At 32.9% G+C, this 24,607-nt stretch overlaps 1 protein-coding gene across 1 annotated transcript in view; it reads left to right on the top strand.

Annotated features, from left to right (window-relative positions):
* Window positions 1-24,607, top strand: part of LOC122571475 (vesicular acetylcholine transporter) — a 202,259-nt gene that overhangs the window by 163,326 nt on the left and 14,326 nt on the right. Inside the window, exons 5-7 of the mRNA XM_043735258.1 lie at window positions 13,168-13,340; window positions 17,977-18,157; window positions 23,566-23,740. Coding sequence (XP_043591193.1) covers window positions 13,192-13,340; window positions 17,977-18,157; window positions 23,566-23,740 — 505 coding nt within the window. The 5' untranslated portion in view covers window positions 13,168-13,191. The remainder of the gene's footprint in view (window positions 1-13,167; window positions 13,341-17,976; window positions 18,158-23,565; window positions 23,741-24,607) is intronic.

The following is a 24,607-nucleotide window of genomic DNA, read 5'->3' on the forward strand; positions in this document are numbered from 1 at the left end:
TGCCAAACGTCACATCTGAAAAGAAGAAAGACGTGTTACAAACAATAAGAACTGATTTCTGATTGTCGAAGGATACGCATTTAAAAGCGATTACGAAACTTAAAAAAACATCCGCATAAGAAGTAAAAAATAATAAGCAATATCAATCAAGATTAATGACCGCGTCATATTTACGTTGGTTAAAAATACTTTGCACGATGTACAGAATGAAGTATTAATAGAATAGTAAACAGAATAATAATAGAATGGCAGATAGTCTTGTAGAAACTAGTTACATATGTATTAGGCTGTAACATAAATTTTCGTGCTGTTTTCTTTACTTACAATTATTATCTATATACATCGCTTTTTTTCGTCTATGAGCTTCACAAAATTGTTACAAATATATCGTTTTAATTTAAAGGAAACCAATACATTATATTGATTCTTTTCGTTTCATTCTTCTATACATTAATAATTTTACATTTATTTATTTTACAGTGAATTAGGTCACGCAGGAGCGTTTACAAAATCACACACGTTTCATTCTGTACAATAAAAAATTTACTAGAATTTTCTCGAATTTTGTTATTATTCGTAATAATCGATTTTTAAATTCCTTAATTTTAAGTAATCAAGTTTTAATTTAATTTATTTTATTTATAATATATATTATAATATATTTAATTTAATTTAAAAAAGATTGTTGTCTCGATACATCGACGCGTATAAGATAAAAGAGAATAAAACGATACACTGTATAAATGGAATAAGAAAACTAAGTGAAAACGAAAGTAATATTCCCAAAGATGCTCGTCATTATCCATTGTCTGAACTGTCACTGCACGTCAAACTTTGGCAACTATCTACAGCTCGATGATGAAAGCCAGCAACGCAACATCGAAAGGATCGTACGTTTCGTATCGCAAAGTAGTCGACCGGGTAATTCATATTACGCGAGAGAGCTGTAAGGTATCAGTCAGGCGTAACGACGTCTCATTAAGTCACAGAAGATGCTCACAAATCCTCACGAAACGTTCCGTTTCGTAACGCACCGTGGCTTCCGAGGCCGGAAGATAGAACCGATAGGTCGAACTGAGAACAGATCTGCAGTCACTCTCAAAAAATATTCGCACACTGATATGACTTCTACGTTCTATATCTGAAAAAATATATATAAAACAGCAAAACTGTTTTACAGTATATTCAAGTATTGTAATAAGTATATAAATTGTTTAAATATTGAAGGAATTGTTGGACAAAATTCAATTTTATCCAACATCTCCTTGTGTATACAAAATATAATTAATTTATATATTTATAAATAAATCAAATCTCAAAAATATTCGTTAAGAAGCTAAAAATGGCAATTGTTTTATAAAAGTTTAATACCCTTTTTTTCGATGATGTGTTTTATATGTTGAAGATTAATTTTTGTCGATGCTGTATTTTATTCCTCTATTAAACGATTTTATCGTTTTTCTTTAGCGTTTATTGTTATTTTTTAATTGTAAAATAATACTTTTGTAAAAAAATTACGTTATTTTATTTTGATAACTTAAATTTGTAATGTATTGAAATATTCTCGCAAATTTTTAATTCATTTTCTTCTATTTTACATACGACATTAAATACGATGGTAAAAGTGTGTGACGTGAAATATGACGATACGGTCTGTAGATATCAGAAATAAAAAATCTGTTGATTTGTAATTTATCAAAAATAGAAAATTTGTTAATTAATTAGGTACCGTTGCTTGAGCAGCGTAAGATAAAACGAGGAAAAATGTATTCTTAATTTGCAAAAATATAAACCACAAATTTAAGTTATCAAATTGAGTTAATGAGATTTTTTACCTGGACCGTACAATTAGTAAAAAAAAGCGATAAAAGCTAAAGAAAAATGATAAATTACATTACTAATAAAAATAATCTTTACCATATTAAACAGTTTAATACGTGACATTAAACAAAATTGGTACCGTACAAAATATTAAACTTTCATAACCAATTGTCATTTTAGTTTCTTTAACGTCAAGTTGTAAATTTCCAATTATTTTTTAGACATGAAACTTTGAGACGCGAAAAACACTGAGACTTTTATTTGACTACGGTTTGTTTTAAGTCAAAAGCTTTTAACTTTCTGATATCCATATACTTCGATATATTGTCAAACATTTTTATTGTTCTATCGTGTATCTATGTCAGATATGGGACATAGTAGTCAAAATTAGCTAGTGTGTGAATATTTTCACGACTTATTGTTGATTGCTAATTACACTGACAAATAGTAAATAGAAAGGAAACTTCTATGTAAACCTTTCGTTCTTATCTCGTTCTGAAGAACCACAGTTAATTAGTCAATTCTAAATGTTCGAATGTCATAAAGTAGCAAACGTAACGAGACTCAGCGAGTTACATATGTATATTTGATTTATGAGTTCAGATATTAACGATTCGTATAAAATTATGTCGATTAATCCATATCTACGTGGAGACTTTAATGCTGTTTTATGGATCTCCTCGAGTGAGTATGAAATGCTTTATGGCCGATATCATGCTATGAAAGGTATCTAGTAAATCGTTACTAATCATATTTTTCGCGTTGAAATATTATTAAGGTTTATAGCCCCTTAACGTTCTTAAGTACACATATTTCTGACAATTTATAGCTTGATATGAAATGAAATATAGCGAAATATAGCGCGCATTGACCAAATAGCGAAATATTTGAATTTTATTTTCTCTCACTACGCAAATAACGAATCTTTCTATAACTTCACTTAATCTTAATCTCCACATAATGTCGAAGCAATCAGTATCGTGTATTTGTCTTCATTATTATATATTCTTTCCAAAAGTTGTCACACTCGACAAACATCTACTTTCAGTCGTTTGTACTCTATCATTTGACGTAGAGCATAGTAGCATTAATTACACAATTGAGCCTCCCTTATCCGAACACCAATTATCCGAATACCCTAATATTCGAACGTTATATCCACCATGCTATTTTCAAGTAACGGATGTCTTTACCCGTTTCAAATATTTACATATGAAACATGAAATTAATAAAGTGATACATACTTTATAAACGTTCATATAGAACGTTCCTTTGTATTGTTATTGATATTATTTTTTATATTATATTTCTTTTATTTATGATTTTTACTTTATACTTATTGTACTTATATTTATACTTATTGCTGTATATTACTTCATATTCGTTCTTTTAACCGATCGTGTGAATTCTGATTGTAAGAATTTAGTATGTAACTTTAGTATAAGATAGCGTCGTAACTATCGAAACAGAATACGAGATAATTAAAAAAAATCGAAAATGGTGTAGTTGCGACAGAATTAGCAAAAATACATGATGTTGTAAAAACCACAATATTAAAAACGTTAAGAAAATCATCTGAAACGCTTAGATTCCTGACAATGGTAGAAAAGCCTTAAATATATTGAGGTAATGAAATGGTTTCATCGCGATAAAAACCATAATAATGACGATTTTACAGCAACGGAAACAGCAAACGAGCACCAGATTTTCTGAAAGACATTGGATTATACAACTCGCTATAGATTCCTTTCGTTCCACTGATCATTCTTAACGTGGTCATTAATAGCCGGGAAAGCTGCGCATGACCTTGAACACGCAATTAAAAAGGAAAGCAGCAAACGAAAGTGATGATGAAGAGGTGCCTTCTTAAAAATGGTTTCGATGGTTCGAAGTACAAAAGGTTATTCTTCATAAATATTTAAAGAAGCTTTCAACTAATCCGAATTTGTATTTGAATAAATGAAATCATATCAGAAAAGTAACCGTTCTATTATCGGACAATTCCAATATCCGAGCAGTTTTGTTAACTTATTAGTTCGAATAAGGCAGGATTTAGTATATTTCAATCTCGATAAACTTATAGAACCACTCCAATTTCGTTGATATTTGAATTCGTTTGAATACAAAAATATTTGAACAACTTTTTCCTATACATATAACCGACGGTTGACCTTTGTTTCCAAGATATTCGCAAAAGACTGCCGGTACCAATGCAGAAATATCTATTATAATTCACTTAAAAATGTGCATCATCAATGTGTTAGGTTTGGGTTTGGCCTAGTTTTTTAAACCGCAAACGACGCTTGCGTGAAATAATAACAAATTAATTGTAAGAATAATAGGCTAACGAATAATTGATATCATTTACGAAATAGAATAATCCTTATTATTTTCAGAAATTCTAACTCAAAGATAAACCCAATAAATTGATGATATTTACTTTTTATTGAGTCATAAATTGTAACAGACGTTTCTTGCAGCGTGAAATAATAAAAAATTGATTATAAAAATAATAGGCTAACGAATAATTGATATCATTTTACGAAATAGAATAATCCTTATTATTTTCAGAAGTTCTAACTCAAAGATAGACCCAATAAGTTGATGATATTTACTTTTTATTGAGTCATAAATTGTAACAGACGTTTCTTGCAGCTTAGTATGTGCACGTTATGCATGGACCCTGTAAGCTCGTCCGACTCTCGTTTATGAAAAAAAGATACGAGACAACTAATACTAACGCAGACGCTGCCACGATCGCACAACTGTAGACAAAAATACACCTCAGCGGTACCTGCAGTTTTTTGCGAATATCTCGCAAACTAAGCGAGACCGACGGTTATATGTACAGGAAAAGATTGTTCAAAATATTGAGCTTTACAACATATTGGAATATCATTGAAATCAGAGAGGATGGAATATTCGTCTGAGTCTCAACTTAGTGTTACGAATCTTTCAATATATAATGTGTACGATTTATGTATCGTAATTACGTGATATCGTGTTTAGTTTTAGCTTGTAACTGGTAAGATGAAACCTATTAGACCCTAGAAATTTTGACTATTGCGGTAATTTCGAAAATAGTCACTGTGAAACATTAATTGTATAACATTAATTGTTATTCTATTGCCGTTAGTCACGGCATAACGTATAATTTTCTTAATTTTTTAACGAAAAGTAATTAGTAAAGTAAAAATATTACTCTTTTTCTATTTTTAATTGCCTCATGCATTATTTCGCTATCGTTCTAGGTACCTATGTATTCCATTCTTTGTGACACTTAGTGCAAATGCAAATTTGTGTCAGGAGATTTATCGCAGATCTCTTCGCACGCGATTGTTTAACTTATGTATTCCTTTAAAAAGTGGTGAACATGAAAGTCTTGTATAATTTATAGGACTCGAAGTACTTTATATTTAGATACTTAACACATTCAAACGAAGTGATGTACACGTATTATACACGTAAACGTAATGATAATGTCTAATTAGAATATTAAAATTGTATGTCCTCTCGCAGACGAAATATACGTTATGTACGTTTGTACTTAAAAATAATTCGCTATGTGGATAAATAATTACGTTCTACAAAAGATACGTCCAGAAACTCCAATTAATTAAAACAGCGAGGAAGATCATTCAAAGGATAAAATACATCGTATGCGAAATAGAATTTCTCCGAAACTTCGTGCCAGATAAATTACAATGATATTGTTGAAAAGCTTTTTAAATGTTAATATAACATAAACTACAGTTAAGAAGAAAATTTTCGAAGCTCTATGAATCGTTAAAAATTGTATGAAGCACAAATGAACACAATTGTATGAGAAAATACGTACATATAGTACTCTATCAAGCGCATTATCGAGCGTACACCACATCTATTACTCGTATCTGCAACACATAATACTTACATCCTCTTGAGAACGCTCTGATTACATGCCTACATTTTGCTTACTCGTTTGCTAGAGCATTGCACGTGCTTCTGCTGGCGTAACACGTTACCAAAGATGTGTCTCAACCTCAACACGTGCTTTCCTGCCAACGTGCCTAACGCATCTTGCAGAAACACGAGACGGTGAAAAAAGCCGCGTACAGCGTCGTGCATTACTCGTAAATCTACTTCAAACGCTTCCCACTAAGAGGAAACGCTATTAATATCGCTGCCTTTTTATGTGTTCGTAACAATATAGAAAATTCGACGTGTATAAAAAATATAGTTGCGCGATATTTATATCTTAAATATATGTATATTATTATTAATAAGTAATTTACTAATAATTAATTGAATAACTAAGAAGTCAGAAACCTGTTACAATATAGGATAAATATGTATTGATTGAATGTGCGAATAACGTTTATCTAAATTCAATTAAAAAATTATAAACTACTCGGAGAATATCTTCTTTTTAAATATTGTTTATCGTTACATGTCCTGGTAACATGTTTTCTATAAATTATATAAATGTTAAGCAAACTGATGTATAAATAAACATTATATGAATGTTACTTGTATGCTTAGTTTGTTACAGTTATCCTACTTAGGTTGCTTAGTAAATAATTAACTATGAGTTAGTGCAATTAGTAGCAAATTGGTATGGTTTGCATACATCTGTAGACAGTGCAAAGATCTATTTTTTTTTTAGGACGCTTAGAAATTTTTTACATCGTTAATAATTCTAATTAGTTGGAACGTATATTATATCCTATTGTATTGCATTATTCAATTCTATATTGTATTAAGTTGCATCTTGTGTGTCTTCGAATTTGTTTCTATAACTTCTAGATGCTCGATGCTGTTGTTGATACCGCAGTATTCACAGATTAGCTTGTCCTGTTTTTTAATAAGATGAGGATGTGTGAGGAATTGCGAAGATCATAAGTGGTCTCGTTTCATGTGTGTTTCTTCTGGATTTACGTAAAAATGTGTGCTTCTCCCAGCAGTTGTTTCCCATTCTTCTCTCGTCTTTATTTTTATAAACTGTTTGCCTTTTAAGTCTTTGTTCCTAGTTGCTTCCATTTAAGTATGCTTGAACTCTTACGTAAAATGGCTTAGTGCACGCGGTTTTTTGTTGTAACGCCAACCGGCGCAGGGTTTTAGAAATATTTTATGCACCTAGTACAGAGAATATTATATTACAATATTTCTCGACCTAAACGTATATACTACGCATCAGATGAATGGATGAAAAGATCCTAAAGATACTTTCGATTACTAGGTACAAAAACTTAAGCCTCAATTCCACGAAATTGCTCGACTTCCAAAGATAAAACGAAAAAAACACCGCCAAACCATTTGTCTGCCAATCCATGATCCACGTAGCAGCTCGTCATCTGGCTTACTATTTCCCCTCCCTGTTCGATAAAACCTCGTTGCAAGCGAAAAGCTCTTTCGTTCAACGCATCCCCTAAAATCTTCTTGAGAAGAAAAGAAGACCTGCGAAAAGGCGTCGCTGATCATCGAGACGGTCGTCAGCGTAAAAATTGTTGGGACTAACGTGCCGTGTGTAGTCGTTAAAGGACCTTTGAGGGGAAGCAGAAGAAAGAACTGCGCCGTAGTCGTGAGCCCACGTCGAGTAAGAGACGCGGAGCGACCCGGAACGTGCGAAAGATCGTAATCGTCCCTCCGAATCACTGCGCACCGGTATCTGCTCAATCTGCGCGTGTATACGTGTGTCGCGATGCTACGGGCGCATCCCCATTGCGAAGTGATGCAGATGCACATGGCGCAACCGTTCGCAAGGTTCGACCGTACTTTCTCGACGCGATTGTTCACGGGTTCGGTTTGAGCGGCACATCCATGTGTGCCACGAGTGAATCGCGCACCTCTTTAGCGATCATACGTATACAGGCTGTCCCACGTAACTGTGGCCACGATTTTTCGGACGCTTCTGATAATGTGACGGAAAAATGTTCCGAACGAAAGTTATTCAGTTTTATGTCGGTAAAAGATCGTAATGAAAAAATTTGCAAAATATGCTTTTTTGACAAGAAGTTCAGTCACTTTGACTTTTTTCAAATAATACTGTGTATTTTTGATTGGAGAACGCTGTAGCTAATGTCAAGATGAATTCAAAGAACTCCTATACTGTGATCTTAACTGAAGTTGAATGCAGAGAAATGAGAAATTTTGAATTTAGAAATGTCGAGTAAATCAAGGGAAACATCAGAAACGCTATAAACTAATACCAGCCTACTTTATCGATTGGAACTTTGCTTACAAGAAAACGGAAAATAGTTTGAACGTTTATTATAATTCAACGCAAAGAGCTACCGCGACACTAAATAATTTATTTCTTTATTTCATTATGTGCGAATAATTAAAATTTCCTATGCTGAAGGTAGCTATTTTGAACGCGTAATTTCGGGATAATGTGATTTACACCATTAGATATAATTTATTTGAATGACTTGACATTTCTAAATTCAAGATCATGGTATACGAGATCGTTAAATTTTTCTTGTCATCAGCTACAACATTCAGAAGTCAAAAATACGTAACGTCATTTAAAATATCAAAGTGACCTTGATTTTTCATCGAAAAAATACTTTTTGAGAACTTTTTCATTGCAATGCGTTACTGACCTAAAACTAAATAACCTTTGTTTGAAACATTTTTTTGTCAGATTAGCAGAAGAGCCTGAGAAATCGTGACGATAGTTACGTGGGGCATCCTGTATATGGAATTATTAGAGATCTCTATCTGTACGTCTAGAAATGGCATGAAAAATCACTAACCTTGATTTATCACGCTGATCGTAGAATTATGATCTAATTTCATTCACAACTGAAATCGTGACTATTTTATCTTCAGTGAATTTGCTCACTATGATTGTTAATTCTCGATCTTGGTTGAATTTCTTCTTATAAAATACATCAATATACCCTGCATAAAGAAATTTACATATAACGTTAATTTAAAATTACGTCACGTTTTCTTTGTCTAACGTAAATTTACTTCATTCAATATTAAAAATGAAAAGTAATTCAACATTCTCTTCTTTATCTATATTACTTCAGTATCTTAAAAAGTAGAACATTAATTCTTCCTTGCGATTCCAAAATCATAACATTCGTTCGATATCGTTAATATAAAATACTCAGGTTATCTGATGCGCGTGAAGAACAAGATCTTCACCAATCAGAGTCGACCACGAAAAATCACAAATCATAGCGAAGAATCACCATGATTAGGAATCATCGTAATCAAATTAATCGTGATTCACAAGTAGCGAAGATCCCTATGACGAGAGAGATACGTTCCGTTATACGAATTCCGCGTTATACAGGCACCTTCTCTGTGCTCTATAGAAATAACTATCACGCCATACGTAAAATTCTCCTTATCGTACAAGATAGAAATAGTAATGCAGAAATGAAGATTTCTTGTAGAGAGCTCTGTAAGTGTAAAGATTAAAAGATATTATTTTCTTATCGTATAATGTCCTACATGTTAATGGGAATACTGTTGTAGAGAATTTAAAAACAATTTCCATCTATAAATAATTAATAATAATGTCCAAAACTGATACGGTACATCCAACACCGCCTTTGCTAAAAGAAATGTAAATTAAGCGATAGACATATTCGAACATACATAGACACTAAATATCTTCAATTTTATAACAATTCTAACGCGAAACGTTATAAAATATACTTTTGTGATAAAGATAAAAAGAACATCTTGAAAAGATATATCTTTTGTCTTTATACAAGTTATTTGGAATCAAAAAGGATTCAGCACTTGCGAATTTAAGTAAATGGCACGGTCAGGCTTTTCTAAATATAAATACAATTCTTTTTCTGATGAATATATTAGCGCAAAAAATAGAAAATTTCATGATGAATTTGCATTATTATAATATATATGTAATTATTATAATAATATTATAATAATCAAACTCCGAAAATAATTCTAAACCAGAGTTTTTTCTCTCTGCTAAAAAATATGATATTTGGCGCATACAGTGTTGTCTACAACAAGTCTTCAAACGTGAATCATTTAAACTCATCATTCACCATTTTTCTCTATTTCTATCGCTCGCATAATGCTCGTCGTGCATTATATGAAAATCTACGATGGAGGGTACAGAAAATTTAGATGAAGAAATATTACATCTGTACTTCTTTGTACATGACACAGTGATAGAAATGTATTTGTAAAAATATTGCTCTGGGTTCTAATTTTGCATTTATTGCAATTAAAGGCAATTAAAGGAGCTGAATACGGCAAAGCGGAGTTTTATTCGGAAGTAAATTATATCGGAAGAGGAAAATAAAACCGCGTACGAATTTCTTTCAGTCGAAAGCAATGCAACAAAATTGTAGCAGTGTCCAATATTTTATTATTAACACAAACTATACGATATGGTTTCATTATTTTGACTTCCGAAGTTTTATAAGAACAAAGCTACCACATAAAGTTATCACATCTTATTCTCGGTAAGAGGAAAAAATTATTCTCTACGACAGAAATCCGGTCTCTAAGTTGATAAATAAGCTGCGGTAACTTATAGAAATTCGCAATATTTTTACGAACACATCTGAAAAAGTAGAACTTACGTAGACATTTATTTCACCCTCTACATATCATAACTTGTAACAAGTAACTGTAAACGTTCTGTATATATTTCTAAATGTTATATACAATCAGTATATGAAAATTTCCCATAAATACATAAATGAGAAGTGTTTGTATAAAGCACTGCAAATGCCAAGAAACAAGTTTTTCAGGAGGAAAAGAAAACTTATGCATTAACGTAGTCCAAATTCATGAAGAACAAAAATATAGAAAAGTTGTGAAGAAAACACAATGTTCCATTCATTTAGATATTTATAGTATAGACAGAAGTCAAAAAACAACTAACGTTTATTAACGCTTATATTTTTCTCTGTAGTTATATTATTAATAACTATTTAGAAAGGAAAATTGCATTTAAATTTCATACTATGGTATTTTCATTGCTATGGAGAGTCAATCTTGGCACTTACAGTGCTTTGTACAAGCACTCTTCAAATATTCAAAGTTTGTTAATAAATGTATTAATCAAGCAATTCATAATTCAGTTAAATAGGATGTAATTATAACGTCTAAGGAATTAATTGGATTTCAGCTCCAAGTTAATTAACCCTTCATACTCCTCCGGACAATAGTAATTTACTCCTTCTGTCATAACGCCAATTCATGCACGTATGTATACGCGTGCAACATAATATGCATATTAAATTATACATGCATGATACGTATATTATCACATTGTCTGCACTAATAGAGCGATATGATTGTTCCAACAATTGAGTTTTCCAATAGGGAAATACATACTTATCTTTTCGTACAGTATTCATTTTACATCGGCTACTAACTTTAATTTATTGTTCAATCGTCTGTACCTGATGTTTTTTTTTTTTTTTTTACAGAACATATCCTAATAATTTATGTTCCCCGATCAATTTTAGTTTTACAATTTGGAGAAAATAGAGAAATGAAAGTGATACAATTCGTACCTTAGCTGCATAATATTTTCTACATGAAAATGGAAACTAGAACTCTTGGTGAATATTACAATCCTCTAAACTCTTGTTATACCTTTCCTATTTATCCTTCTGTAAAATTGTCATCTTTTTATTCCACCTCACACAAAATTTCAAGAAGTCATAAAAATTACAGTATTCGTCGTCGAAGAACACTTATGGTCTCTGCAGCTAACATTGACAAAAATGAACAAAAATTACTGTAGCACAATGCAGGTATATTTATATCAACTTCGGCAGACAGAATGTTTTTAGCTTTGCTTTCCATCGCTCTTATTTCAAATTTATTGCTTTTGGTCCCGTAATGACACTGTAACGTAACCGTAACGCAACTGTAATGTTAACTGTAAGCGTGCTCGAAGTCGTACTATCTATAGGCATTTCGAAAGAAAACCCAGTCTATTATATATAACGTATAAATTCTGAAATTAATCAATAAACATTGCATATAGGTTTCAAGCTTCATCGCCATAACCCAGAATCCTATTCGAAAATGTACTCGCATTTCGAAATGAAACGATCTCGGGTTCTCGATCGGGTTCAGATCAGAATCCATTGCTGGCTAAAATCATAAAACCACCTCTTTTTTTAGTGGCGGCTGTATAAATAGAAGCACTGTCTCGTTAAAAAATGTTTTTTTTGTCTTCGATTTCAGTTATGTAAGGTAATAATTCACCATGTAACATCTCCTAATATCCTGTAGCGTTCAATTTACCTTTTACAAAAACAATTTCACTTAACATATTCAGACATGATCAGTGGTTTCTTGAAAATATTGAAGAAACAATGCAGAAGATGTATGTGAGATTAAAATTATTCACAGCGCTATATATGTGTATTTTGAAAATTGTTGTCAATTATTTGATATTTTTAAATTATAATTTACTATATGCATTATACTTACTTAGAATATTAGAATTTTAATAACTATGTCTCGCGGTTTTGCTGAACAATAATTTTAGGATTATGTATATTTATAAATAATAAATATGTTTTTAACGCCAAATATTCGCTCGGGAATAATGAAGGAAATTTAAAGATAATCGCTGTTAGCAGAATTTGTCAGCTGTGACGCTTTTTTAAAAGTTCAACGAGGATTTCGGTGACGCGTCATTAAATCCGGATTAAACAATGGATTCTCGTTCGAGCGAGACACTTTCGTTTTCACCTCGTTTGCACGTAATTAATTATCGGCGCCATTATATCACAAAAGTGATTAAAAAAACTTACAAAGAAGTTGTTCACATTCTATACAAAATATATGTAAATAAAACATGAAACATGAAATTACTTTTGTATAGCAAAATGACAAATTTGTTATGCATTCACGTTAATAAACACAATTAAATAATAATAGGCATTTGTTCCATTAAAACGTATAGTCGCATATTATTAATTATTAATCGATAAAGTTAATGCTATTAGTAGACTACAAATTATTATGCAAATTTGCATTTTTATGAATACAAGTGAAAACGTAGAACGACAGATACGTATATTTGTTTCGTTTACTAAATTTCAATAAATATTCGATTAGATGTCGAAATAATATTTTACGTCAAATTTTTTATACGTTTTAGCATATTGTGTAAAATAATATTTTGTATATATTATTACACATAATATGTTCCAATCTCAGTATGTTTTTTGGAAACTATAAAAGAGAAACAACATCTTGTATAATAAAGTAATAAAAGTAAATGAAATAAATAAAGTAAATAAAGTGACAAAGTAAAGCATAATAAATACCTATATAGGAAAAAAAGTGAATGATAATAAATCAAAGTAAAAAGATTCTTCTCTTATTTGTTAACAGGCAACCGATTGGTGGTTAAATGACATGTACCTGTCTGTGCCTCTGGCTTTACCAATTAATAGTAACCCTGGCCTTGCGGCAAGGCCCAAAACATTTAGCAACCAGAAAGAAGCTGCAGTGTTCCTCGCCAGGTTTCTAACAGAGCTGCTAAACTATCAAGAAGTATTAGATAGGTAAGAATAGCCTCTTCGTAATACTTAATGATGGAATTCACAAATTATAAATATGAACCTAATTAAGGAAGTATTGCGGGTAGAATGATCTCTTCAAAGGAATCGAACGTACCTATGGAAACAAGTTTTAGACAATTTCAATACAAGAACATTAAAATTTCATAACATTAAATTTTGTATACAGTGCCGGACAAAAGTATTCTTACATTTTTGAAAACGGAATAACTTTTTTCAAATTGGGCAAACAATTTTGAAAAAGTTACAATCGGTTGGAACCGCGAAGAAAAGAGCGAAGGATACTATTTGTAACTTTTTAAGTGATTAAAAAACAATGAAAATTTAAATAACATATTTTAAAGACTTATGTCAGCTGTATACGCACTGAAAATTTCGTGCGCATCGCTTAAAGTTTCTATGGGCTACAAACAGTTAAAGATGATAAAAATAACATTTAATAAAGATAAAAATATAGATCAAAATAATAAATCTACATTTTTGCCCATCTTTCAGTGCCAATTGTTTCTACATCAACCGATTTTGATGAAATTTTTACCGTGCATATAGCTGACATAACTCTTCAAAATCAGATGTTTAAATTTTCATTAAATGCCCAGATAAGAAAGTTATAAAAACCTTTCTTTACTTTTTTCTTCGCCATTTCGACCAATTGCAATTTTCTAAAAGCTCTTTTTACGCGTCATCTAATAAACTAATGGCTCTAACTTCTCTCGAAAGCTCAAGTCGTCCCGTGCAATTTGAAAAATATTACGCTTGAAAAAAGTTATTCTATTTTCAACGATGTTCAAAGATGACTATTTTCGTCCGGTACCGTATGTACGCACACTTGAAAAATATACATATCGTAATTATCATATCGTAATTGCAATCTACACACGTTTTGTACAAAACTTGATATATTAAATGTGTACATTAAAATAAATTAAAAAGGTAAGAATAACAAATGGGTAAGAAGATTCGTAAATAAGTAGCGTAGCATTATCAGTCGTCATAATGTTATGAATATGAATAATGTTATGAATAACGTAATGCTTGAATAAATCAAAGAAGAAGGTCGCCTTTTCTTGTGACTCACAGTTTTCTTGAGTATAAAAGTTAGAGTGGAGGAAAAAGGAAAGGAAACAGAAAGAAAAATGGAAATGGAACGAGTGGGGGAGGAAATTCGAAAGTTAGGAGTCTTATAAAAAAACACCTTTGTCCCTGATACGGTTCGAACCATCTTAGAAGAAGCTGACTAACGATAAGCTAATCGCCGACGCGAGGCTTACAGCCGAGGTAGAAGAAGGCGAACGCACGTGGAAGAAACTCGGTTCGCACTCGAAGGAAGAGCTTCGTCATTTGAGACGGTGATTTGGGCGGAGGACAAAAAGAAGCCGCAGCAAAATCAATTTAGCGAGGGAGCAGCACGCCTGCGAGGAAATCCGGCTTGTAGGATCCATAGAACGCGGCCATAAAGAGAGACTCGTCGAGACGCGAGCGAAACGCAAAGGATACTTCTGCATAGAAAGCCTCAAAGCCCTCGGTATCCTGTATCCGGACGGGAAGGAACCACCGACTGCGAATACCTCTTTCTTTTCAGCAACTAACGCAAGTTCGCCGAGACGTACTAAGACTGACAGTGAATCGTATTGCTGCTTTAAAAGATACAGTATTTTCTCCATAATTGATCGAAAATCGAATTTTCTCGGCGATAAATTATCGGTGTACAGAACTCGATTATATAACGATAATAATTGTGATAATTATATAATAATGGTGACTGTATAATAAAATAATAAGAGAAAGTGGTGCGAGAGTCGACTGATGAAAAGAAACATATCGGTTGGACAATGTTAATGTAACAACGGAACATTTTTATTTTCAATTTTTGCTGAATAAATCTATTACCGATGTAATTGCGAGATTTTTCTGATTAAACAAGGCCCAACACGATATAATTTGGAGCATATTTGTTTACTGACTGACATTAACTTATTTTCTTTTGTCTGTTATATATACAATAAACATTGGATTGTTATACAAAAGTCGGGACGCAGGTTTTACAATTATTTGAAGGTAGAAACAATTCTACTTCTGAAAACTGAGGTCTTAGACGTTCCGAGCGTAAAGAAAAACAACGCGAGTGAAAGAGAAACAGGGATTGAGAATCGAAGGGCTCGACAAACATTAAAAGTCCTCGACAAGCTGAACTCAAAACTCGACAAACTTTAACTCAAAAATCAAACTTTCTTATTTTTGACTTGTGACCAATGAAACTTTTACCAACATTTTTGTTACCTTTTTCTGATTAAAACGATACCAAACACGATAAATTTAACGCATATTTGGTTACTTTATACATGACAATCAAATACATTTCGATAAGTGTATAATGTATATGTCGGAGATGAAAGAACATCGGGGCCTTTCTTTTGAAATATTTGGAAAAAACCCCCAACACCAAAGGCCAGACTTTTATTATAGCTACACTTAAGTAATAAACTAAGAAATAATTGTAATGTTCTAATCCGATTATGGGTGCTCAAGATTTATGACGATGGGCTTGGGCTCGAAGTGACATAATAAGTCACCGAACGTAGCCACGGTCACAGGAGGGACATGTAATAACAGAGGTATGGAATAATTATGCAGCTCTCCTTAAAAACAAAGATCGTCTCAGCGATATCTGACATTGGATCACGTTACACCACTCGACCACCGCGGGTTGTCGAACTTCTCGATGCGTTAAGGGAAACCTCCTCCCCGCGGTGGGACGCCGACCATGCAATTAACGAGAGGTTATTTTTCTGCAATTATCGCCTGTTTACTGTACATGTAAATGTAATTTAAGCTATATGGTCTCATTTTAATTAGAAAATTCTCACAAATATGTTAGTAAAATATTGATTTTAAACAATCAGAAATAGAAAAGTTTCATCATTGTCTCATGGATAATTAACATTGTTTCATGAACAATTAAATTCGGATTACACATTTCAGTTTTAACTTTTTTATAGTTGTGAAGGGGAACTTCGCTCAATAGTGGGAATGACGATCGGCCGGTTATGGAAAACATACTGTCAATAAATTACAGAAAAAGTACTGCAGTTCTTTTCCTTCGATTTGGCGATTGAAGAAATTGCACCAATAAAGAGTCAGATTTCATTTTGTATACGTATTAATCATATATTATTAGATGTATACAAATGAATAATCCAAATTTTTCGATGGAGCTGGAAGTTTATTTAAAAAATTATTATTATTCAAACAAAGTATTTGTCTTTGTTTTCTATGACCTTAATGATTAATTTCATTATGGAAGAATGGAACGTTCAAAACAAAGGAGAACGTCCTGTGAAATTGCTGCACGACAACACTGGATCACACTGCTTGTACGACAGAAGACGTGGCAACGAGTCTTGTCTAGGACGTGCTGCTGCAGCTAGTTTATTCGCTAGACATTATTCCTTTGGATGACTACCAGTTCCGATTACTGCAACACGCTTTATTCGATGCCCACTTTTTCAACTAGTCACCAGATGGAATAAATCGTTGAAGATTAGATCTCGTCTAAAGGCACATTTGACATAATTCATCGTTTCGCTGATAGATGGCTCAAAATTATAGAAAGCAGCGGCGAGTAGTTTGACTGAATAACATTCTGTATCTTTTCTCAAGTAAACTTCGGGTTCGTTGAAAAATTAGAGTTATACATTTATACACCTAATATCTATAGAATGTACACTTGCACAATGTCGCTTATCCGTACGGGACTGCGTGCAAGTTCAAACAGGCGTGTTTTAGAGACGTTGACACCACTTCACGTGACGCTCTGTTTATCGTTTCTTCGGTCGATAACACAATGAGCGAAACAGTAGTACCGTCTTTTGACGCATAAAGTATAATTATTAAGCTTTAGCCGTTGAGGGCGCAAAACTCACTGAAATTTTGCATAAATCGCGACTACAGTTTGGGGATGAAACATTATCAAGAACCCGACTGTTTGCGTGACGTAAATCGTTTTCCAGTGGACGTCGATACGTTCAAAACACGTCGCGTCCGTGACGCCCCCAGATAAGTGTAACGCCAGCAAACATCGATGCTGTTGGGGAACTGATCGAGCACGATCGACGCATAACAATCGACGAAATCTGCTCGAAAGTTAATATTAGTCATGGAAACGTGATTTTCATCATTCAGAAGGAGCTAGGGTTCCGCAAGATCACGATTACTTAAAGAGGATCAGGAGGACGACGTTTCAACAGCAACGAGAAAATAGAGTAATTCGCGTGCAATTGGCTTCTGACTCAGCCCTCCACTTTCTACGAAACTGGAATGAAAAAATTACCGATCCTCTGGCAAAAGTATATAGAGACAAATGAAACGTACGTCGAAAAATAACTCGATTGTTCTTTCTGAAATATTTTACTGAAATATAAAACTATAATATATAAATACAAAACTATAAAATATTTTTAAATAAAGTTATTTTAAATGAATTATTGAATAAATATTAAAATACAAAATATAAAGAAATATAAAGTTCGGAACAGGAACAAAAATTCTTGCAAGAGGAAGATCAATAGCTACGATAGTGAAATTATTAAAATTATACAAGTGCAATATTTTCTTATCGCAGATCCGGTTTGGAAATTGAACAGGTAAAGTCGAAAGATGGAAAGACTATGCAACCTCTGTGCATGGCCCAGCATTACCAAATGTACCGAATATATCGACGACCAGGGTCAAACGGTGACGAGCAAGTTATTCTTGATAGAACTACATCGGGCAATCATATCATCGTTGCTCACCATAATCAGGTATATTTCTAAATACTTAAAACGAAACATTTTACGTGAAATTCTAGCAATGTGATCTAAGGACCCTTAGTAATGAGTAAATACATTCTATTGTTTTTACTAGATATTTTCGCCACTATATCGATTTTTTGGTAATAGGACTCATGGATATGTTAATAGGTGGAATTTATACTTAAATTTCGAACATACATTTGAAGATACCGTGAAATTTAACACTAAACCTACCACGGCAGTCATTTTGACCGCTTCCAAAACTTCTACTCAAATTTAACCATATTTAAACATTATCAAATCGCTTCATATTTCGTGACTTTTCCTAAAACACGCATACAATATATTTTTCGGTATTTATTTCTAGTTTGCTTTTTTCTTTTGCAAGAAAAATTTGTACTTTGCCTTGCCTACCGTGGGCGGTCAATTTGACCGCTCGATGGAATATTCTGTTTATTCTTAAAATAAATACAATCAGTGCAAGGAAAAGGCTATATCAAGATCAGATGACAAACAAAATTAGTAATAACAAATANATAACAACTGTTACACACGTAACCTTGTCATAAACCATAATTCATCCCTCAATCAAGATGGCCACTCAGTCCCATATAATAACCCTAAGGAACCGGCATAAAATTTAGAATTTTTATGGTCAATTGTTACAAACATTTTAAAAGTCGAGAAGTGTTTTAGGGTTACTGCTCATTCCGGTAAAACACGGAGAAAGTAGGTTTTCCCATGTTCAATGTCAATTCCACCCTCGAACAACTATTGATGGAAAATGGCCAGTACCCATCAATATTTTCGTATAAATATCGCCGTCAGAGGCTATTTTTACTTGGTATCTTTCTTTCGACCAGAATACGTGTCAGTTTGTCAGTGAATCAGTCAACATCTAAACTTGTCATCTCTATAACTCAGGCAGAAAGTATCTCAGAGTGTTTTGTGTAAAGTGGTTATAAAAGAAATAGTAAAGCATATAAAATTTGACAATAATTTTGTATTCCGTACATAGTGTTATTCTGTGATAAATATTTACCCTAAAAATGTCAAGACAGTAAAAAAAATTATTAAAAAAAATAACGGACATAACAAGAGACTGTTCAGTGTGCGATGAACAAGAAACTTCAGCAACTGAAAACAGCATGGAAATACATGAAAAGCTATTTACAACCGAATCAGAGTTAAACAGCGATAATGAAGAGGAGAATATTGTCAATGAGCGTTCACGTCCAGGGCAAAAAGAAAGAAATTATCATTGACAGCAGAACGTAAGACTGATGTAAAGAGACAACGTATCGAAACTGGGCTCGATGGAACAGTTTGGAAAGAACTAGATGCAAGTTCCAACCCTGGCAGGACACCAGTTCATAACATTTTTAGGGGAAAAATATCTGGAGGGCCCACCTACAAGATTTTGACTTCACGCTGTATTTCCTTGACATCTGATCCACTATATCTACTCCAAATTTTGTATCATTATAAAATCTAATGGTTTGCGGTATACGTTTATTGCTTTTTTCAATTTCTATTGCTTTATGCATGGAAATTAGCACAAACACTTTTTTTGTTGGTTTGCATTTATACACTGTAAAAGAAATTTTAATTCGAAATATAAAATTTGCTTGCAAACAGAGTCATTTTGTCCTTTCGATCTTTGACAATCTTTGGCAATTCCCGTTTATTTTCACGGATTGCTCCAACGATCGTAGCTTTTTTTTGCGAGTAGCTTTGTGGCCAGTGATGCACTCCTAAAAAAATTATTTGTTGTTAGGTTCCTTCCACATCCTGTGAATAGTTCCATCAGCTTCAGAGCAACGAATTCTCCAAATGAAATTGAATTTTCTCTCTTTTCTCATCCTTTCCCAAATAGGGAAATCCATTTATTGTATACTTGCTATTGACATCACATGCCAACCAGAATTTTATACCGAATTTGTCTAGTTTATTAGGCATACACTGGGTAAATCTACACCTAGTCTTCGACGGAAACAACTGCTTATCAACAATAATATATGCACCAGGTTTATAACTATTTTGTGAATTCTCTATAAATCGGCCCACACTGTAGATACCATTGCAAATTTATTGGTTCGTAAATGCTGGCTTCCATCGCTCTTCTTATCAAATCGTATAAACTTCATAATTTCAGTAAAATTATCCCTGCTCATTGCTTTTGAAAAAAATGCAGGTCCCCAAATTTTATTCCACAAATATCAGACATTTAAGTTCTTTGCCTGATATGCACCGCGGACGTATAGCAGAGCAATAAATGCATCTAGTTTTGTTATATCTAGCTCCCACTTAGTCCCCAATACCATAAAATGCTTCTTCTTTCGTACATTTCATTATATGATCCCTTATACGGTCATCAATGATAAGATAAAATGTTGTCTTTACTTGTCCTTTCATTATATGCCGTTTAGCATACACTGTCGGACCTGACACACCCCTAAAAATGTTATGAACTGGTGTCCTGCCAGGGTTGGAACTTGCATCTAGTTCTTTCCAAACTGTTCCATCGAGCCCAGTTTCGATACGTTGTCTCTTTACATCAGTCTTACGTTCTGCTGTCAATGATAATTTCTTTCTTTTTTGCCCTGGACGTGAACGCTCATTGATAATATTCTCCTCTTCATTATCGCTGTTTAACTCTGATTCGGTTGTAAATAGCTTTTCATGTATTTCCATGCTGTTTTCAGTTGCTGAAGTTTCTTGTTCATCGCACACTGAACAGTCTCTTGTTATGTCCGTTATTTTTTTTAATAATTTTTTTTACTGTCTTGACATTTTTAGGGTAAATATTTATCACAGAATAACACTATGTACGGAATACAAAATTATTGTCAAATTTTATATGCTTTACTATTTCTTTTATAACCACTTTACACAAAACACTCTGAGATACTTTCTGCCTGAGTTATAGAGATGACAAGTTTAGATGTTGACTGATTCACTGACAAACTGACACGTATTCTGGTCGAAAGAAAGATACCAAGTAAAAATAGCCTCTGACGGCGATATTTATACGAAAATATTGATGGGTACTGGCCATTTTCCATCAATAGTTGTTCGAGGGTGGAATTGACATTGAACATGGGAAAACCTACTTTCTCCGTGTTTTACCGGAATGAGCAGTAACCCTAAAACACTTCTCGACTTTTAAAATGTTTGTAACAATTGACCATAAAAATTCTAAATTTTATGCCGGTTCCTTAGGGTTATTATATGGGACTGAGTGGCCATCTTGATTGAGGGATGAATTATGGTTTATGACAAGGTTACGTGTGTAACAGTTGTTATTATTTGTTATTACTAATTTTGTTTGTCATCTGATCTTGATATAGCCTTTTCCTTGCACTGATTGTATTTATTTTAAGAATAAACAGAATATTCCATCGAGCGGTCAAATTGACCGCCCACGGTAGGCAAGGCAAAGTACAAATTTTTCTTGCAAAAGAAAAAAGCAAACTAGAAATAAATACCGAAAAATATATTGTATNACATGTTTTAGGAAAAGTCACGAAATATGAAGCGATTTGATAACGTTTGGATATGGTTAAATTTGAGTAGAAATTTGGAAACGGTCAAAATAACCGCCGTGGTAGGTTTAGTGTTAGTGTTAATGACAAAGTAAAGGTGGAATTAATAAAAATTAATTAAGAATCTGGTCTCTCCAAATACATATGCTTTGCGTCCAGAGAATTTTTCTATATCTATAGATCCTTTTTATATTCAAATGTTACATTTATACATGCACATATTTATTGACTTTTTACATTTACCTGTATGTGTATCTATCTAAAAATTTTCATCTGCCATACATACGCATCCAGTGTGTTCCTTTTTAAGTAGATATATACGATTATTTCTGTAATTATCAAAAATATGAAAAAGTGTTTCAGGCAAAAATTGTATGGTATCGACTTTACTATTGTATTTCAAGCTAAATGATTCCATTGAAAGCTGTATTGTATTTAAAGCTATATGATTCCACCTTCGTATGACCTCTCTACAGAAAAACTGATTACACCTGATTAAGTCTCCTTCGATACCACACAACTTTTGTTTGAAATATCTTTTTGTACTTTTGATACTTACGTATCAAATAATTGCGTAGACATTTGCGTAAAAAATTGCGTGTATACATAAACGCGGACATACTGTATACGTCAGTACATATTAAAACAAATCTTTTCAAATAATATCCAATTGAAGATCTTTGGTTCTCCTTTATCATTCTTATTTCTTTTCGTTTCATATTTATTTTACAGAAATACCATTTCACGCCAGCTGTTCCACTCATACACGTGCAATTTGATTCCTATTTGCGCTTTACTTATTTTAAGTTATGCAAGCTTAAGTAAGTGCACGAATATTTCATAATATTATTTAATAATATAACTATTTTCTAATATAATTCGATCAAGTAATTAAGAGTTTCTCAACCAACGTTTTTCTCACCTAAAATTACTTGCTTTTGAGAATTGGAGAAGACAAAATTTTTAAGTGATCTCGTTATTTGAAACTGGAAATATTAAGAAATACAAATCTGAAAAAGAATTATCTTCTTAATACGGTACAAGTTCTTTTATCGCTGTTTCAAATTTTCTTATATACACAATTCGTATATTTTATATGTACATATATGGTTATAAAATATGAAAACATTGATAGACATTTTATAGATACAGTTCAAAGATTGGTAAATATAAACAGTGCAAGAATGCACTTTGCGAAATTGAATTTCGAGCTCTGGAATTGAAAGATTAGACGAACACAAGTTATTATACTCATATATTACGTATATAAGATACATACATAACGTGACAAAGAAACACTTGAAGTTGCCAAAAACAAAAATATATGTATAAGCTTACAGAATATATGTAGATGTAAGCTAAATATCAACATATTACACACATATATTTTTATCAGCAGTCACGCACGTTAAAAGACTGAAAACAGCCCTCAAAGTCAATTTTCGAAATCTCCAATATGAATCATCGAAGAGTGCTGGTAAAAAAACTCTGTAAATGCTAAGAAACAAATTTTTCAGGAAGAAAAGAAATGTTTATTGGCACATTTTTTTCTGTAGGGGTGACGTTGTGACGTCATCTTCTGGCATTATTAATAACTATTTAGAAAGAAAAATTGCACTTAAATTCTATACCACAGTATTCTCATTAATATGTGGAACATTTTCCACCAAAAGATCAGAATGTTTCTATCATGGCACTTACAGTGTTTTGTACAAACACTCTTCCATTAATTTAATCGAATAAATCAATAATACCACAGTGTGCAAACTCATTTGACATTCACAAAATCATTATTTTCTCATCGCTCCAATATTTAACGAGATACTCGGATCAATGGATATGTATAAATTTAGAGAGTGTACTTTTTCACAGTTTTATAGCGTGCCTGTTAGGGCTTCCGACCGAGGTCGCATAACTGAAGACGAATTAGTTCAACAAATTCTAAAGATCATGGCAACTAAAGCTGATCCTAGAACTCCGCCAGTCGGTATCCTCACAACGATGAAAAGACCAGCTTGGGCAAAAGCTAGAGAAGAATTACTCAGACGTACGTATGTTTATACTTTCCTCTTTAACAGTAATTATGCGATTAATTTACCGATATAACATCCTTGCAATAGTCACACTGATAATACAGGAATTAATATATCCAATTAAAAATAAAATCTTCGAGTTATAGAGCTTTCGACTTACCGAAATTTCCAAATAAAAGAAGTTTAGCGAATGAAAATTCGACATGCGGAAGCTTCGTACGAAGGCACAATTTAGTATTTTAAGCTTCCGTCTAGAACACATTTTATTCGATGTACACAAATGCAGAAGCTACAGACGTGAAACATGCTGGCATTTACGCGTTCGACTGATGAACGATTAGCCTTTTACGCGCGTGCACGAAGGACAAAGCAGTAGGAATACGGCTTGTGTCGTCTTACGTTATTAGATGCGATCCTAACGGTTAGAAGAAAGGAGACAATATCGAAAGATTGATTTCTCATATCTTGTGATACGCGGCATAGCTATAGGCGCACTTCAATTTGCAGAGATAAACTTCGACCTGCAAAGGTCTGGCTATTGCAAATTCGAGTTTCAGAGGTAAAATAACACATCTGGACAGGTGGCAAATAATTCGAGTTAAAGTGAGATTTATCTCAACTTCTAGAGGTTTTCGCAGTACAAATGAATAAAGTTGTAGTCTTATAGAGATCTTCGAACTATAGAGTTTATTAGATTGTAGCATATCATAAAATGTTAAAGAAAAAAAAACAAGAAACGTTTATATCCATTTGCTGATGTCGATATACTTTGTACGAGCGAAGGTACAACTCATACCATTGCCAGGAGTAATCTTGTTGCAAGTTCTCCGGCAACCCTTGCTGCTACGTACCCTCCCACGGCATAATTAACCGGCTGTTCT

Source organism: Bombus pyrosoma, linkage group LG10 (genome assembly GCF_014825855.1).
Source record: "Bombus pyrosoma isolate SC7728 linkage group LG10, ASM1482585v1, whole genome shotgun sequence".
Classification (NCBI taxonomy): domain Eukaryota; kingdom Metazoa; phylum Arthropoda; class Insecta; order Hymenoptera; family Apidae; genus Bombus; species Bombus pyrosoma.